The sequence below is a fragment of the Strongylocentrotus purpuratus genome, unplaced genomic scaffold (genome assembly GCF_000002235.5).
Source record: "Strongylocentrotus purpuratus isolate Spur 01 unplaced genomic scaffold, Spur_5.0 spur5_scaffold_11, whole genome shotgun sequence".
In the NCBI taxonomy this organism is placed as follows: Eukaryota; Metazoa; Echinodermata; class Echinoidea; order Camarodonta; family Strongylocentrotidae; genus Strongylocentrotus; species Strongylocentrotus purpuratus.
The window spans coordinates 4740911-4758367 of record NW_022145596.1 but is presented as its reverse complement, the minus strand read 5'-3'; the positions used below and the strand labels follow the sequence as shown (position 1 = coordinate 4758367).

General features: G+C 39.6%; 1 protein-coding gene across 2 annotated transcripts in view; it reads left to right on the top strand.

The window, feature by feature from the left end:
* LOC115918034 overlaps positions 1-17457 on the top strand; it is a 44833-nt gene that overhangs the window by 14250 nt on the left and 13126 nt on the right. For both annotated transcript variants that reach the window (XM_030980438.1, XM_030980437.1), the window contains 16 exons: positions 102-279; positions 672-735; positions 1269-1341; positions 1888-1918; positions 2387-2442; positions 2746-2802; positions 3298-3375; positions 3854-4006; positions 4670-4760; positions 5577-5675; positions 6307-6491; positions 7923-8043; positions 13896-14005; positions 15205-15427; positions 15985-16187; positions 17038-17131. In XM_030980438.1, the coding sequence (XP_030836298.1) occupies positions 102-279; positions 672-735; positions 1269-1341; positions 1888-1918; positions 2387-2442; positions 2746-2802; positions 3298-3375; positions 3854-4006; positions 4670-4760; positions 5577-5675; positions 6307-6491; positions 7923-8043; positions 13896-14005; positions 15205-15427; positions 15985-16187; positions 17038-17131 (1816 nt within the window). The remainder of the gene's footprint in view (positions 1-101; positions 280-671; positions 736-1268; positions 1342-1887; positions 1919-2386; positions 2443-2745; positions 2803-3297; positions 3376-3853; positions 4007-4669; positions 4761-5576; positions 5676-6306; positions 6492-7922; positions 8044-13895; positions 14006-15204; positions 15428-15984; positions 16188-17037; positions 17132-17457) is intronic.

The following is a 17457-nucleotide window of genomic DNA, read 5'->3' as shown; positions in this document are numbered from 1 at the left end:
TCATAGAAATTTAGCAGTTTTTATAGATAACAAGTTTTATGAAACAGGTCCCTGTCCCTCACACGATGAAACATTTAAAACCCCCCTCTTCACCTTTACAGGAGGACCAACTCTGCCCCTGACCTAGAGGGGGATGACTTCCCCTTCCTGGTGCCGTCAGACTTCCACTCCGTGATGGAGGATGTCACGAAGCAGAGACAGTATCTAGCTGACTTGAGAGATAGAAAGGAGTTTGGTGATGACGACGAGATGATGGAGGAAGAGCTGGACAGAGATGAGGTACACTTTTACTTTTTTGGTCTATTTGATTTATTTTATTTTATTTCATTTCCAGGAACATAAAGGAGTATAACAATAACAAAGAACACAAGAAAACGAATTACAATAATAAATACAATAACATGAAAAAAGCCATCAACCAATGCTTGAGGATTACCAAAAGAAACTGAGTTTCTGTAGGAGGCTCTCTTCATTAGTACAGTGAAACCTGTCTATAAAGACCACTCAAGGGAGACAAGAAAAGTTGTCCTTAAAGACAGGTGGTCTTTATGTACAGGTTCCTTTAGTACATGTATCAATGATAAACCATTTTCAAGGGAAACAAAAAAATGTGGCGACTCCAGCCGCTGAGTATTATCTAATCTAATGACTCTTTATTTCAATTTGTATAGCTTGATTTAGCAGCTGGACCTGATCTAACATCAACAAGCCCAAAGGAGGAAGGAAAGAAACGAAGTAAGTCTACCTACAATTTTATTTTCAGAACAAATTTAAGGCTTTTGAGACCCATTTTGAAGCTTTATTGGTTGATGTACAACTGAAGGTACTTCATGGTTCAATTATATCCCACTATGTTTCTCTCTCTCTCTCTCTCTCTCTCATTTTGCTTTCCATTTTGTTTCCTCTTCATAATACATACAATTATACAATTTATTAATATGAATGAATTCTAAATACAAAGCATGGTAGAATCATTTTTTTACATCGGTGAATACATTTTTTTCTTTGGTAAATCTTCATGAGCAAGTCAAAGCTATTTTGTCCTACACATAACCGCGTTACCGAACGACTACGTCTAAGGTTCCATTGAGTATATAGTCCTACTAGAGCTTTTATAAGATAAAATATCAAGCTAAATTATATTTTTATTATATTATTATTTTATTATTCTAAGACACCAAATGATCACATACTTTGGGCTTACCCTGTTTACCATACCTCCAATGGCTCTATAATCATCTCCATGATTTGTTTCATGTCTCTATCAGGTGAAGGACCATCTCTTGCACAACAGGCCAAAGAAGCAGGGATGAAGTATGTCATCTATCCAACACGCAAAGGGTGAGTCGATTTGAAAATAAATCAAAGATATTTGAATAGTTTTTGAGAAAAAACATCTATGATCGTTGAATAGTTTTGCTTATTTCTTTCATTATGTTTACAATTAGACACATGAAAGGATGAAAATCATAATCAGCAACGTTCCAGACAAATTAGTTTTATAATATAATGAAAATGAAAGAAACTAATCCAATATTTCTGCTTCGTACACGTACATTTAAAGTTCTGTTCTTTTATTGTACATTTAAAATTAAATATCAGTTTTATATATTACTTCAGTCGTATAAAGAGATATCGTAAATTCAGATAGCACGATATGAGGCATTCTAAATATAACTAGAAACAACTGAGTGTACTTTTCGTTCCATTCAGGCCTTGATATAAGATCGTTTTTCCATTTTGGTTTAATATGCACCTTAATCTTTAACTAAATGAATATCTCATATTCCGAGGGATGGTCTTCAATGCTACACAATGCTCACCACTTGGATACACTTGTAACCATTTAAACCCAAAATCATTCCTTTTTATTGTCGCTTTTTACAGGAAAAAGAAGAAGAAGAAGCACTGGGATCCTGTGAGTATTTACTATTTAATATAAAAGTTATTTTATTGATAAAATTGAAAGAAATGATAACATTCAACTGCCGCTGAAGGGAGTTTGGTTTTCCAAAGGGATTATGTTTTCCCAAAGCTCTCACCGCTGAGGGATAATATGATCACGATGGAAAATATTCAAATACTATTAAAGGGAAAAGTCTTTAATATACCACAGATTCAACTTTTTTGTAGAACATCACATAAAAGTATGATTTCTTCATACATGAAGATATCACTCACTCAATGTCAATTCCTATAACATTTAATAATCATCTGTATTTTAATGGAAGCTGGAAACATTACAAGTCAAGTATAAATAAGCTGTTTTGATGTTGTTGATTTTCATGTTAATGTGTATCACAGTATAGAAAAATATTGAAATTTATATTATATTGTAATCGATACTGTACTTTTACCCTATGAACCATAATCTTTTATATTTCAGTTCCGCTTAAAACAGATTGACACTTTCTTGAGGCAAGAACCCAATATCATATCAAGGTGAGTCATAAAAGAATCAAACAATTAGTAATTCACACTGAGCTGGATCGCCAAGATAGCAAGTCCAAAGTCTCGTCCAGAAATGATGCGGCGAAACAGCATTTTTTTGTTTAAACGAAGTAAAGTGTAGTATGCTTCCCATTTCTGTTTCTTATAATACAGAGCTATTAAAAGTGAATTTGTGTATGACCTTTGTTCCACGCAGTAGCCATTTACATTCATTTACATTTCAAAATAAACAAGTCATTATTATTATTATTAGTGAAAGGGTATAACCTGGTTCTTCTTTCTTTCTTTCTTCAGGTCATTGAGTTTACCAAAGATTACTGTTCCTGTTGATCCAGTGGTCAGAGTTTCAAAGTGAGTAGAATTCTTCATTACTTTAATCCTCTCATAGTTCTTGTGTATTTCACTGTCATTGCACTCTTTGCATCCAACTTGCCCTTTCCACCCCCTTCCTCCTTCTCTCTCTCTCTCTCTCTCTCTCTCTCTCTCTCTCATTATGTTTGTATCTATTCCTCTCTGTCTCTTGCTCTCTCTCTCTCTCTCTCTCTCTCTGCCTTTGTCTCTCAGTTTCCCTTCTCTCTCTATATGTAACTTTCATTCTTTCTGTATCTTTCTCCTCTCTGGCTCTCTCCCTCCCCTACCTCTCTCTTTCTTTCTCCATTCATTCATTTCATATTTTCACCATAGTATCAATGGGATAGAAAGGGGGAGGGGGGGGGGGGGGGGGGGGGGGGGGGAGCGGTGGCCAGTTACAATAAGATTACTAATAATCTCTTATACATGATTTATACTTGTGGAGCTGGTCAGGAGAACATAACAATACTCTCTTTGTCTATCTTACATTTCCAGGAGAGTTCGTCATCCGAGGAGGAAAAGTGTACCAGATGTCATGGATTTTGAAGACTTCCTTAGGTCAAAGTTTGTCAGGTGAGTTTCTCCTCTTGTTTCCCCTATCTCTCTCTCTCTCTCTGTGAATTTATTTTTCTTGTTAACATAACTGTGCACTCATATTAGGTGCTTAGAAAAATAAACATTTATTTCAAAGGTTAAAAGTGGCATCAGGCTTAAATTGACTAATTCTGAAGTTTAAGGATGTAATGCTCCCACAGAGAAGAGACAGTGAACTCGTTTGTGTGGAAATTAATCAGGGAATGATTCGATTTAAAATTGTTTTGATACTTTGCTTGTAAATAAAAAGGCACCATATCCAGGGGTCAGTGACGCAAAGACGTAACTCCATTTTGGCCATTTTGAGAAAAAGTGGTTATTTGTCACTGAGCACTTTGGCCTTAAGGAGTTAAGTCTATGTTTCACTAGCCATTAACTTCCATAGGGTGTTGGGTGGAGTTAAGTCTTTGTGTTACTGAACCCTTGATATACAAGTGTGTTTTCATTACGATGACAGGAAAGCAATCAAGGTACGTGAGTGGGTGAGAGACCTTTGGGACGAATGGTTTGATGAGGTCTACCCACCCAGTGAAGACGACAGTGAAGCCGGGAGTCTGATAGAGGGCGCTGCTCAACAATCAGTGACCAGTGCAGCTACGCTCGCCAAGGGGTAAGTTGCTTTAGTTTGGAATACACCAAATTTATTGTTAATTGATGTTTATTGACTTTAATTTTATTCTTTGTAAAGTTATTTAAAGAAATATGCAAGGGCTAGGATATCAACTCCCAAATAGTACTTTTTCAGAGCAACCTTAAAATAGTTGAAATGTTTCTGGTCACGTGACAAGCTCTCAACCAATCAAAAACGAATACATTTTTGATGCAGGATATAATATAGCAAAAATGTATAACAACCCTGTGCACATGCAGGGTTGGACTTGGATTCTAAATGGGTGCACATAGTAATCATCTCACAAATCACTTTTATGTTCATTTAGACAGTCGATACTGCAACTTGTAATTTCTCCTCACAGAAGTATATGTCAAGCTTATACTTTGCATATTAAAACATGTTGTATATCAGCGTGGGAGCCAGAATATCTTAGATGATTTAGTTGTTAGCATACATGTAGATACAGTGTGCTATAAATGGTGATGTAAATGGGTTCCTGGCAGGAATCAATTCCTTCAAATGCTAGAGCGCCGTGATGGCAGCCGTGCTAAAGCCAGGGTAATGATTGGGAGCGCCAGGAGTGTCAAGTCTGACAGACATGAGCGCTATACAAGAACCCAATATTATTATTATTATTATTTTGCATTGATCTACCTGCAGTGGGATGTCTGCTCTGAGTACAGCCATGTCCGTTCATCTTGAAGACCTGAGCATCACTGCAGAGACAGAGGAGGAAGGGCAGCTCATGGAGGTAAACCAGGGACCCGTTTCACTTATCTCTAAGTTAGACTTACCATTATGGAAAGCCGTTAGCATCTATGAAAATATTGTGTAAAAATTATTTTAAAAGGCAAAAAATGTTGATTCAAATCATTCTTATTTTCTATTATCAAGGAGATTTCATGTTCTTGATGTGGAATTTGTGAAAAGTCTAAAATACTTACATTTTCACTTTTTAATACATTTATTTTAAGGCTACAACTGACTCTCCATAATATTGAGGTCCAACTTAGAGTTAAGTTTGATTTAAGATCTTTGTGAAACACTCTCCTGTAGTTCTGTTGAAATCTTGTTACATTCTAGTTGTCTGTGTCCATCTTTCTTTGTCTGTTGCATTCCATTCTCTGCCTGGCCATTTGTGTATTTGTTTTTCTCTCTGTATTGCCATGTCTCTATTTGTCTGTCTATATCTCTCAATTCAGTCATTCAATCTCTTTCATCCTTTTTTCCTTCTTACCCTTGTCTGTTTCTATCTATCTGTCATTCTGCCTACCTCATTTCCTGTCTATCGGGGGAAGGGGGGGCGGTTCCTTTCTCTTTTTAAGTATACCTGTCCCTGACTTTTTGTGTGTCTGTAATGATGTTTGTGTGTTCGCCGCTATTGTATTTTAACACTTCATTTCATTGTCATATTTATGAAATGCATATCTTCCTTGTATTAAGCCTGGTATATTCATTGTTTAATGTAGTTATGATCTAATACAATGTTAAAGTGTTAGACTTGTGTATTTTACCATAATGAATCAATGAAGTCATTCTTGTTTTTTTCTTTTATTATATGCAACAGGAGCTGTACACAGAGGCACTATACATGACAGAAAAGTTAGACAATGATCCTAAGCCTTCACCATTTGACTTGACTCGTCGTGGAGTTATCTATCGCAAGGTAAGAATCAAGAAATTGCGTCAATCGGAGTGTATACTTTAATGAGTTTCTTTCTTCATGTGGTAGTTTATATCTTTCTCTTGGTTTCCCTCTCTCACTCTCACTCTCACTCTCTCTCTCTCTCTGTTCTATTTCAATTTCTTGCCCTCCTGGTCTCGTTCTCTCCCTCTTATTCTCCCTTTTCACCCTTCTACCTCTTTGTCTTTATCTCTCCTTTTCCTTTGTACCCCACTTTGTCTGTATTAATCTCTTTCTTTTGTATCATTTAAAAAAAAATTGATTGTAGTGATGGAACAAAAGCTCAAGAGCATTTCCTGAAAGGAAGAGATAATGCTAACATATGAAATAGAACATGATATGGATCATATAAGAGTATTATAATTATTTAAAGCCCATCTGGACTAGTTTGGCTAGGAGGGATTAGACCACCCAGGAAGGTAACTGACAGGTGGCTATCTCATCTACTCAGCTCTCAATTAACATAAGAAAAAGAGGATCATGGTCACTGATTAGGCATTGTTTTAGATATAGAGGGAGTAACTAGCTACAAGTAGTACAGTGGGCCTTTAAAATAAAAATAAAAATAGAAGAAAAAAACTGTCATTGTTTACTGTCCCTTGTTGACCTCCAGCTTGGTAAACTGAAGCAAGCATGGGACGACCTGAACCGGGCCATCGCCTTGGAACCCCTTCTCCTGGATGCCTACTGGAATCGTCATCTCCTGTACCTGCTCAAGGAGAAACCCACCAAGGCCCTGGAAGACCTCAACTCTATCCTCAAGATCAACAAAGAACACGTAGGAGCGTACAGATCTAGGTAAGGAACATGTAGGAGTGTACAGATCTAGGTAGGCATGGTGATCTCACTAATTGTCATCAAAAGCAAAACATTAAAGCCCCTCTGCACTAGTGTGGCCAGGAGGGATTAGACCACCCTGCAAGGTTACTGACAGGTGGTTATCTCATCAAATCAGCTCTCACTTAACATAAGATAAAAGAGGATCATGGGGGACCAACACTGATTAGGCATTGTTTGCTATATAGAGGGCGCAAGTATTTATAAGTATTGCAGTGGGCCTTTAAACAGAGCTCCACAATAAATTTTGTGTGTGTGCTCTCCTGATTTAGATTATTATGGTCTGTATGCATGAGAAAAAGGGGAGGTGGGTGTTCAGGCCTAGATTTTGGGTCCCATATCGTCGCCGTTTTCACGAACCGGCACAGCCCAACGCGCAACGAAATAAGTACATTCTGAGAAAAACGCGTTTTACGTTTAGCCCGTTTTGAATTCGCCAGAAACATGCCTTATGTCAAATTTTATATCACAAAATACATATCAATGAAAGGAAAATATCCTGTATTTTCTATACATTCCATTTGTTAAGCATAATGACAATTACTATTAATATTACGAAGCTTTGGACTCTCGTGCCGGTTCGTGAAAATATTATTTTGCTGTTTACGTAGCAAAAATATTTTCACGAACCGGCACAAGCCACTGTGTCGTTTTTCCTATGTAACTTTACGCGCAAGACAAAAGCGCTCGCGCTGTCTTAGCGCGTATTTTATTTTCACGAACCGGCACAACCGCCTGTGTCGCGTCGTCTAGGTCTTGTAAGCGCAAAGATATTTTCACGAACCGGCACAGCCCATTGACTTATAACGGCGCGTGCCGGTTCGTGAAAATATGAATTGTGCTTTTTGGCTCGTGTGTCGTTTTTGTCATTTGTGTAACCATGGATATCTCAAAAACTAAAGCGTTTTGGATGCTGAAATTTGGTGAGATGAAAGATTGTTGATAACTTATGCTAAAAATGCAAAAAAAATAAAAACTACATTTTGAAGGGATTTCGGTGGCTTGTGCCGGTTCGTGAAAACGGCGACGATATGTCCCAGGTGCCCAAGTAAATGACCGCTCCCCATAAAACTTGGTCTGAACAACTGGACATTTCAAAAGGTTTTTCTGAGCTGATCTCTGATAGTGTGAGGGGGCATACTTTATTAAGCACTCGTTCAGAAATTCTGGCTCAATTTACAACCAGGGCCCGCTTCTTACAAAGAGTTATGATTGATCCAAATCAATCGCAAGTCCTCCAATCAATCGCAAGTGTGCAGTCTCCTATCTCTTTATGTACATAGTTACGATTGAAATCAATTGCAAATAAGTTGCGATTAATATCAACTCTTTGTAAGACGGGGCCCTGAATTCCAGATTACCATTGTGTTTTCTTTCTTTCTTTGATTCCAGAGCTCAGATTTTCACGAGTATGGGTGACCTGACCATGGCCATCATGAACTTCACACAGACGGTCAAGCTGGATCCACAGGACCATGAGGCATTCTTCAAACGGGCCGAGCTCTATGAAGCAGTGAGTTATAAAGTCAACCCTGCTTTAGTGACCACCTGTCTACAAAGACCATCTATCTACAAAGGCCACATTTGTTGTTTCCCTTGAAAATGGTTTCTCATTGAAGCATGTACTAAAGGAACCTGTCTACAATGACCACCTGTCTACTAAGGCCACTTTTTGTGTTTCCTTTGGGTGGTCGCTATATAGACAGGTTTGATTGTATATTCTGAATTGAATAATGATATTACTGACCAAAACTAAGTCAAAGAACATGGTCTCTCTCTATCCATCCCATGATTCATAGCAGTTTTCATTGATATTGCAGGGCTCGAATTACCCACCGGCAATCGGCAATTTGCCGCCATGCCCCTCTCACTGGCCGGAATGCCCTTTTCAAAATCGAACCGTTTACGGCCACAATATTTTAATCCACAAAAGTTTTGCCGACATTATAGTCATCGTCAGCCAACCCGACTTGTAATGTTCAAAAAGGATTTGTTGCCCATACGGAGCTCTAATAACAATGATAGTCGGCAAGGTTTTGTTGCCTCTCCGGAGCTCTAAAAACAATGATAGTCGGCAAGGTTTTGTTGCCCCTCCGGAGCTCTAAAAACAATGATAGTCGGCAAGGTTTTGTTTCCCCTCCGGAGCTCTAAAAACAATGATAGTCGGCAAGGTTTTGTTGCCCCTCCGGAGCTCTAAAAACAATAATAATCGGCAAGGTTTTGTTGCCCCTCCGGAGCTCTAAAAACAATATTTATCGGCAAGGTTTTGTTGCCCCTCCGGAGCTCTAAAAACAATAATTCCCGGAAGGTTTTGTTGCCCCTCCGGAGCTCTAAAAACAATGATAGTCGGCAAGGTTTTGTTGCCCCTCCGAGGCTCTAAAAACAATTATCGGAAGGTTTTGTTGCCCCTCCGGAGCTCTAAAAACAATAATTACCGGAAGGTTTTGTTGCCCCTCCGAGCTCTAAAAACAATAATTACCGGAAGGTTTTGTTGCCCCTCCGGGGCTCTAAAAACAATGATAGTCGGCAAGGTTTTGTTGCCCCTCCGAGGCTCTAAAAACTATAATTATGGGAAGGTTTTGTTGCCCCTCCGGAGCTCTAAAAACAATAATTACCGGAAGGTTTTGTTGCCCCTCCGGAGCTCTAAAAACAATGATAAGTCGGCAAGGTTTTGTTGCCCCTCCGAGGCTCTAAAAACAATAATTATCGGAAGGTTTTGTTGCCCCTCCGGAGCTCTAAAAACAATAATTATCGGAAGGTTTTGTTGCCCCTCCGGAGCTCGAAAAACAATGATAAGTCGGCAAGGTTTTGTTGCCCCTCCGAGGCTCTAAAAACAATAATTACCGGAAGGTTTTGTTGCCCCTCCGGAGCTCTAAAAACAATAAAAGTCGGCAAGGTTTTGTTGCACCTCCGGAGCTCTAAAAACAATAAATATCGGAAGGTTTTGTTGCCCCTCCGGAGCTCTAAAAACAATAATTACCGGAAGGTTTTGTAGCCCCTCCGGAGCTCTAAAAACAATGATAGTCGGCAAGGTTTTGTTGCCCCTCCGATGCTCTAAAAACAATAATTATCGGAAGGTTTTGTTGCCCCTCCGGAGCTCTAAAAACAATAATTACCGGAAGGTTTTGTTGCCCCTACGGAGCTCTAAAAACAATTATAGTCGGCAAGGGTTTGTTGCCCCTCCGGAGCTCTAAAAACAATAATTACCGGAATGTTTTGTTGCCCCTACGGAGCTCTAAAAACAATAATAGTCGGCAAGGTTTTGTTGCCCCTCCGGAGCTCTAAAAACAATATTTATCGGCAAGGTTTTGTTGCCCTTCCGAGGCTCTAAAAACAATAATTACCGGAAGGTTTTGTTGCCCCTCCGAGGCTCTAAAAACAATTATCGGAAGGTTTTGTTGCCCCTCCGGAGCTCTAAAAACAATAATTACCAGAAGGTTTTGTTGCCCCTCCGAGCTCTAAAAACAATAATTACCGGAAGGTTTTGTTGCCCCCCAGAGCTCTAAAAACAATGATAGTCGGCAAGGTTTTGTTGCCCCTCCGGAGCTCTAAAAACAATATTTATCGGCAAGGTTTTGTTGCCCTTCCGAGGCTCTAAAAACAATAATTACCGGAAGGTTTTGTTGCCCCTACGGAGCTCTAAAAACAATATTAATCGGCAAGGTTTTGTTGCCCCTCCGGAGCTCTAAAAACAATAATAGTCGGCAAGGTTTTGTTGCCCCTCCGGAGCTCTAAAAACAATATTTATCGGCAAGGTTTTGTTGCCCCTCCGGAGCTCTAAAAACACTAATTACCGGAAGGTTTTGTTGCCCCTACGGAGCTCCAAAAACAATTATAGTCGGCAAGGTTTTGTTGCCCCTCCGGAGCTCTAAAAACAATAATTACCGGAAGGTTTTGTTGCCCCTCCGGAGCTCTAAAAACAACAATAGTCGGCAAGGTTTTGTTGCCCCTCCTGAGCTCTAAAGACAATATTTATCGGCAAGGTTTTGTTTCTAAAAACAATAATTACCGGAAGGGTTTGGTTGCCCCTACGGAGCTCTAAAAACAATAATAGTCGGCAAGGTTTTGTTGCCGCCTCCGGAGCTTTAAAAACAACAATTACCGGAAGGTTTTGTTGCCCCTCCGGAGCTCTAAAAACAATAAAAGTCGGCAAGGTTTTGTTGCACCTCCGGAGCTCTAAAAACAATAATAGTCGGCAAGGTTTTGTTGCCCCTCCGGAGCTCTAAAAACAATAATTACCGGAAGGTTTTGTTGCCCCTACGGAGCTCTAAAAACAATAATAGTCGGCAAGGTTTTGTTGCCCCTCCGGAGCTCTAAAAACAATAATAGTCGGCAAGGTTTTGTTGCCCCTACGGAGCTCTAAAAACAATAATTACCGGAATGTTTTGTTGCCCCTACGGAGCTCTAAAAACAATAATAGTCGGCAAGGTTTTGTTGCCCCTCCGGAGCTCTAAAAACAATAATTACCGGAAGGTTTTGTTGCCCCTCCGGAGCTCTAAAAACAATAATAGTCGGCAAGGTTTTGTTGCCCCTCCGGAGCTCTAAAAACAATTATTACTGGAAGGTTTTGTTGCCCCTACGGAGCTCTAAAAACAATAATTATCAGCAAGGCTTTGTTGCCCCTACGGAGATCTAAAACAATGATAATCGGCAAGACTTTGTTGCCCCTACGGAGATCTAAAACAATAATTATTGGCGAGACTTAATTTCCACTATGGAACTCCTAAATTAATTGGCGGGACTCAATTGCCAATACGGAGATATGAAAGAATGTCTTCATCCAAATGACTGAAACGTTTGGCACAAAAACCGTAATGACTCAGGCTTAGTTTTTCAATCCATCCTTTTTATTTGAACCAATCAATATCGGGAAGTTTTGTTTACCGATCTTTGGTTCAACATCTTTACTTCGCGTTGTGACCTTTTTTGGTGCGTTTTCACAGTTTTTAATCAGTGAAAAACTTGGATTTTTCTCGGGAGGAGGGTCTGGAATTAAATCAGAAAAGGATTAAGAGTCGAGATAATGGTACAAAGAATCGTCTTCTTTCCCATACGTTTTAATTAAAACGTCATAGCTTCCCCCCATCGCGCGGGAGGGGTGTGAATTGAGTTCAGAAAAGGATAATACCGGTAGTCGAGATCGAGACGAATCGTCTTCTTTCGCTAATAATTTATTAAAAACGTCTAAGCTTCCGCGCTTCCCTTGGAATTCAGAAAAGGATAAAGAGTCAAGAACGATACAACGAATCATCTTCTTTCTCTAATAATTCAATGAAACGTCAAAGGGGAAACTCCCCCCCCCCCCTCCAGCTCCCCCCCCCCCAATTTTTTTTTGAAAAGCATTTTAAAGAGAAATAGAAAGAAAGAGAGCAAGAAAGAAAAAATAGTTAACTACCAGTTTCTCAACAAAATAAGGTATCAAAAATTGCTCATCTGATCGTAATTAAACGCCTAAAACCCCTGAGCTTCCGTGGGCCCTTTGGCAGGCCTCTTGATACTCATCTGACTGCAATTTAGTGCCTAAAACCCTTGATCTTCTGGGGGCTCCGCCCGCTGGACCTCACGCCAATCAGTGTCCTGCCAGTGTCACAAATAAAGTATAAAAACATGTTCATCTGACCGTAATCAAATGCTTAAACCCCTGAGCTTCCGGGGGCTCTGCCCCCTGGACCCCACTGGATGCTAATCTGACGGTAATGTAATGCTTTAAACCCATGGGCTTCTGGGGGCTCCGCCCGCTGGACCTCACGCCAATCAGTATCCTGCCAGTGTCACAAATAAGGTATAAAAATATGTTCATCTGACCGTAATCAAATGCCTGAAACCCCTGAAATTCAGGGGTTTCCGCACCCTCGACTCCACCAGGGGCCCTGAGGCGGGCCCCTGAATGCTTATCTCACCGTAATTTGCCTTCAACCCATGAGTTTCCGGGGGCGAACAAGGTATCAAAAGATGTTCATTTGACCGCAGGCACGTAGCCGGGGGGGGGGGGCAGTGGGGGCGCCCCCCCCCAAAAAAAAAGCCAAAAAAAGAGAGGAGAGAAAAGGAAGAGGACGTATGAAGAAAAAGGAGCAGACAAAAAACATTTTTGAAATTCAGACAAGGATTAAGAGTCGAGAACGGTACAACGAATCGTCTTCCTTCTCTAATGATTTAATGAAACGTAAAAGCTTCCGAGCTTTGCGGGGAGGGGGGGGGGATGAATTTAGACGAGGATTAAGAGTAAAAAACGGGACAACGAATCGTCTTCTTTCTCTAATGATTTAATGAAACGTAAAAGCTTCCGAGCTTTGCGGGGGAGGGATGAATTTAGACGAGGACTAAGAGTAAAAAACGGTACAACGAATCCTCTTCTTTCTCTAATGATTTAATGAAACGTAAAAGCTTCCGCGCTTTGCGCGGAGGGAGGGGAACTGTATTCAGACGAGCAGGCACGTACGCAGGGGGGGGGGGTTTGGTGGGTTAAACCCCCCCCTCCCCCTTTTTTTTTTAAATGAAACACACACACAAAAAAAAATTATGCCAATGGCTGATCTAAAAAAGGTGACCTCACCCCCCCCCCCCACCCCAAAGGGAACAAAATGTCAAATTTTCAAATTTCGAGACCAAAAAACAAAAAAAGTGTCCTCTTACCCCCCCCCCCCCCCCCCCCCCCCCCGCTTATTCAGCGGCTGGCTGAGTCGTTGGGATTTTCTTTTGGGACAAAAAAAAAAGTGGCCCCCCCCCCCCCCCCACCTTGAAAACAACGGCGTGAGGTGATTTTACGCGCACTTTCCACGTTGGCCTTAGTGCCCCTTAGGATAGATTTGTGCCCCTTTCAGTGGATTTGTGCCCTCTCAAAAAAGTGGCCTTGACCCAAATTTGATGTAATTCGAGGCCTGATATTGTATTAGGAATAAATTTGTATGGTATAAAGATACTGTTTTGAGTTACATGTAATGTCTGTCATGTCAATTGTACATACCTGAGAGTTGGTATGAATCTTCAGCCATCTTTGACAATAATGATGTCATGGGATTCACACAAAAATGACCTGTATGACATGGTAGATCTCGTAGTTTTATGCTTTCATAGATGCATGTTGTAAAAGGCCCTCGGTGCGAAGGGTATTGATAGCTTCATTGATAATATTTGTTGTCAATTGTTAGTACAGAGAGATTCAGTTGCTTTTTCTAAGCTTATATTAAAGATTGCATGACTTTTTTAGTGTTGTGGGTCATGCTCCTCTAGCTTGCAAGCACGATGACAATGAATCAGTTGAAATGCGATTTTTTTTATTTTTTTAAAATTTTTTTTAAAAATATTTGTTTATATATTTGTTTTATTGACTTGACTTGACACTGTATGGATTGCTTGTGATTACAGAGAGGTGAGATGCTGCTTGCCCTAGAAGACTACAGAGAAGCAACACGTCTCATGCCAAACATGACCAAGGCAATCATGAAACGAGGACTCTACCAGTTTGATATGAACAAGTATGTCACTGTTGTGTAGCTTGTACATGATATTCTATGTTCAAATGTGCTTAGATTAGCAAGTGTGCGCTTGTAAAAATGATGCCTGGCTGGAATGCTCCCCAGGGAGTGAAGAATGTGCATACATTGTGTGCGGGTAAGGCTGAATCCGATGACCGGGGTAATAATATATCTGTAAAGCGCTTTGAGAGGGCCTTCGGTCCTGAAAAGCGCTATATAAGAACTAGCTATTATTATTATTATTATGTTGTATTGTAAAACAAGCTCTGAAGGTTTCACTTGGTGAGAAAGATGGCAGTTGGAAATGTAATTGCTTTTTCTACCATTGCATTTTTAAATTAAGAAAAGTTCCTGATTAAGCATTGACTTGTGTTTTGATGCAAGATTGCAACTTTGTTAGGGACAGAACTTTAGTGTACGCATATAGCTTACTGTGCTGTCAATTCTCATTGATATTTTCTAGTTTAACAGTATGTCTAGCACTTATGATAATAGTAAAAGTGATAGAGGGTCTTTCTATACCGCTCATGTCTGTCAGACTTCGGACTCTCCTGGTGCTCCACAATTACTATCCCAGCGGCTTGAGCATGATGCCATAATAAGCGCTCAAGCATTTCAAGGAAATAATTCCTGCCAGGTATCCATTTACCTTTACCTGGGCCACGTGTGGCAAATGAAGATTAATGTCTTGCCAAAGGACATTATATAGTGCTGAGGTGGGATTCGACCAATTGATTTACAGTCCTAGACCACATGAATGATTAGGTCCTATATTTACAAAGTAATCATTGAAACACTCAGCATTAAAAGCAGGGTCTTTAAAGCGTGTTTCCGCCCAAAATCTCTTGAATATCCCGCTTATTACTGTTTCTAGATAGTTCCTCTTTTCTTGTGCTATTACTATAATTATATTTGTTGTTTCATTGTAAATTTTTGTTAATATACTTATTCATTGCATTATGTTTCGCATGGGAAATAAAATCATTTGAAATAAATTATCAATCAATAGTAAGAGGTAGATACATAGATTTATATAGTAAATAATAAAATCAGTTCTGATTAAAATAATTTACCACAATAAATCATATATTTCTACCTACCTAGGAATGTTCATTATTTTATTATTTTGGTGTGAAATGAATAAACATGACTTGATCCCTGTCTCATCCATTTACGCACTGGATTTGATTTCCCGCTAGGAATTGGATGGCAGCCATCAAGGATTTCTCAGAATTGCTGGTGCAGGAGCCTAACAATGCGCTAGGCCACACCTACAGGGGACGTGCCTTTGCCAAGCAGGGCATGTACCCCGAAGCCGTGGCTGATCTCTCGGCAGCTATACACCTTGATCCTAACAGCAGTGTGGCCTTCTACCACAGAGGATGTCTGCTCAGGAAGGCTCATCCTAAACAGGCATTGCAGGTATGGAAAAAAAATTTGTGAATCTCTTTCTGTATCTGTCTTTATATGTCTAACTCTGTGTGCCTTTCATGCAATCTAGCTGTTGATCATTCCCCCTGTCTCTCTTTCTCTCTCTCACTCACTTTTTTGCCCCCGTTTATCTCTTCTTTTTAAAAAGTTTTGTTCCTGCATTTTGTGCCAACAAAACCAGTGTTCTTGGAAGTATATACATTGGCTATCACTCCCTTGCGATTATAGGATTTTTTAAGTGAACACAATGTCAGGTATAATCATTAATTTGTGGAATAAGTGGTTCTGATTGCACAATAATCAGTTTGATCATGTCAATGGCCCTTTTGAATAGAATGAATCCATCATTTTTGTATGAAACCTATCTGAGGCCCGTTTCACAAAGCCTGTTTCCAATGACAAATGACAAAAATCAGAGACAAATCTGCTGATGACCAATCAGAAGCAAGGATTTCAGTAACTTATAACAAAAACTGTCATTTGTCACTGATGACAAGTTTTGTGAAACACCCCCCTAATCTCTTGATTGGCTTCCACCACTACCGCAGGATCTGAGCGTGTCCATCCTCCTTGACGATGGCCATAGCAACGGGATGGCATTCTTCCATCGGGGTATCCTCTACATGGCCATGGGACGGCACGAGGATGCCATCACAGACTTTGACAATGTCCTCAAGCTCGACAGGACCGTCGCAGCTGCTCATGTCAATCTGGGTCTCATCTACATGACCAAGCTCGATAACTACCACAAGTATGTCAGGAATTCGTGCCTCGATCGTTATATCCTCCTGCTTATACAATGAAACCTGTCTATAAAGACCACCGAAGGGAGACAAAAAAGTGGTCTTTACAGACAAGTGTTTTTTGTGTACAGGTTCCTTTAGTACATGTATCAATGAGAAACCATTTTCAAGGGAAACAGAAAATGTTGTCTTTGTAGACAGTTGGTTGCTAAACCAGATTTGACTGTATCTGACTTTTTATTTTTGTGTAAACACACCTCACACAGCTTTCAATTTCTATGCACAGTCAAACCTGCTTTAGCAAGTATCACCTGTATAGAAAGACCACCTGTCTATAAAGACCACATTTTTTGTCTTTCTTGAATACATATTTACATTGACTCTTATATTAAAGTAACCTTCAATTAAAGACTGCTTTTCTTGTCTCCTTTGGGTGGTCTTTTTATACAGGTTTCACTGTAATAAGAAGCCATTCAAATTTGATTAAAATTTTTATTTTTATTCGAGTCACCATTATTTTCTTTAGGTTTTGGTTAGTTAAAGGGTTAAGATGAGAGCTGGGATTGAAATTTGATTTTAGGTGAGGTATAGGGTTATGGGGACAAGAGCAAGTAATGTTTTTAGTCCAGGGTTGAATTTGGTAGAAGACTAGAGTTAATAATTGACCAGAAGGCAATTGCGGGGGAGCTTGGGTCTTCAAATCTGCTGTACATGTCAATCTGATCTGCTTGTTCATTTAAAAAAAATTTTTTTTCAAAAGACAAATTCCTCAAGAAAGTTAACCAAGATTTGTTATTTAATGTATGGTAGGTGTCCTTCTACGTGTATATGAATGAATGTTTCTTTTCTCCTTTTTAGGGCCATTCAGAAATTCACCAATGCTATCAAAGTTGACCCGACCTATGTGAGAGCAATCGTATGCAGAGGGGAAGCCTATCATAAGATCCATGAGGTAATATAATACACCTGGGGGTGTTTCACAAAGATTCTAAGTGGAATTTAACTCTAAGTTGGACTTAAATATTATAGAGGGCCATTTGTAGCCTTATTTTAAAATATATTCAAAAGCAAAAATTCAAGTATTTTACACTTTTCATAAATTCCACATCAAGAACATGAAATCTCCCATGATAATAGAAAATATGAATGATTTCGATCAACATTTTATGCCTTCTGAAATAGCTTTTACAAAATATTTTCTCAGATGCTAACAGCTTTCCATAATTGTTAAGTCCAAATTAGAGTTAAGTTTGACTTAGGATCTTTGTGACACACCCC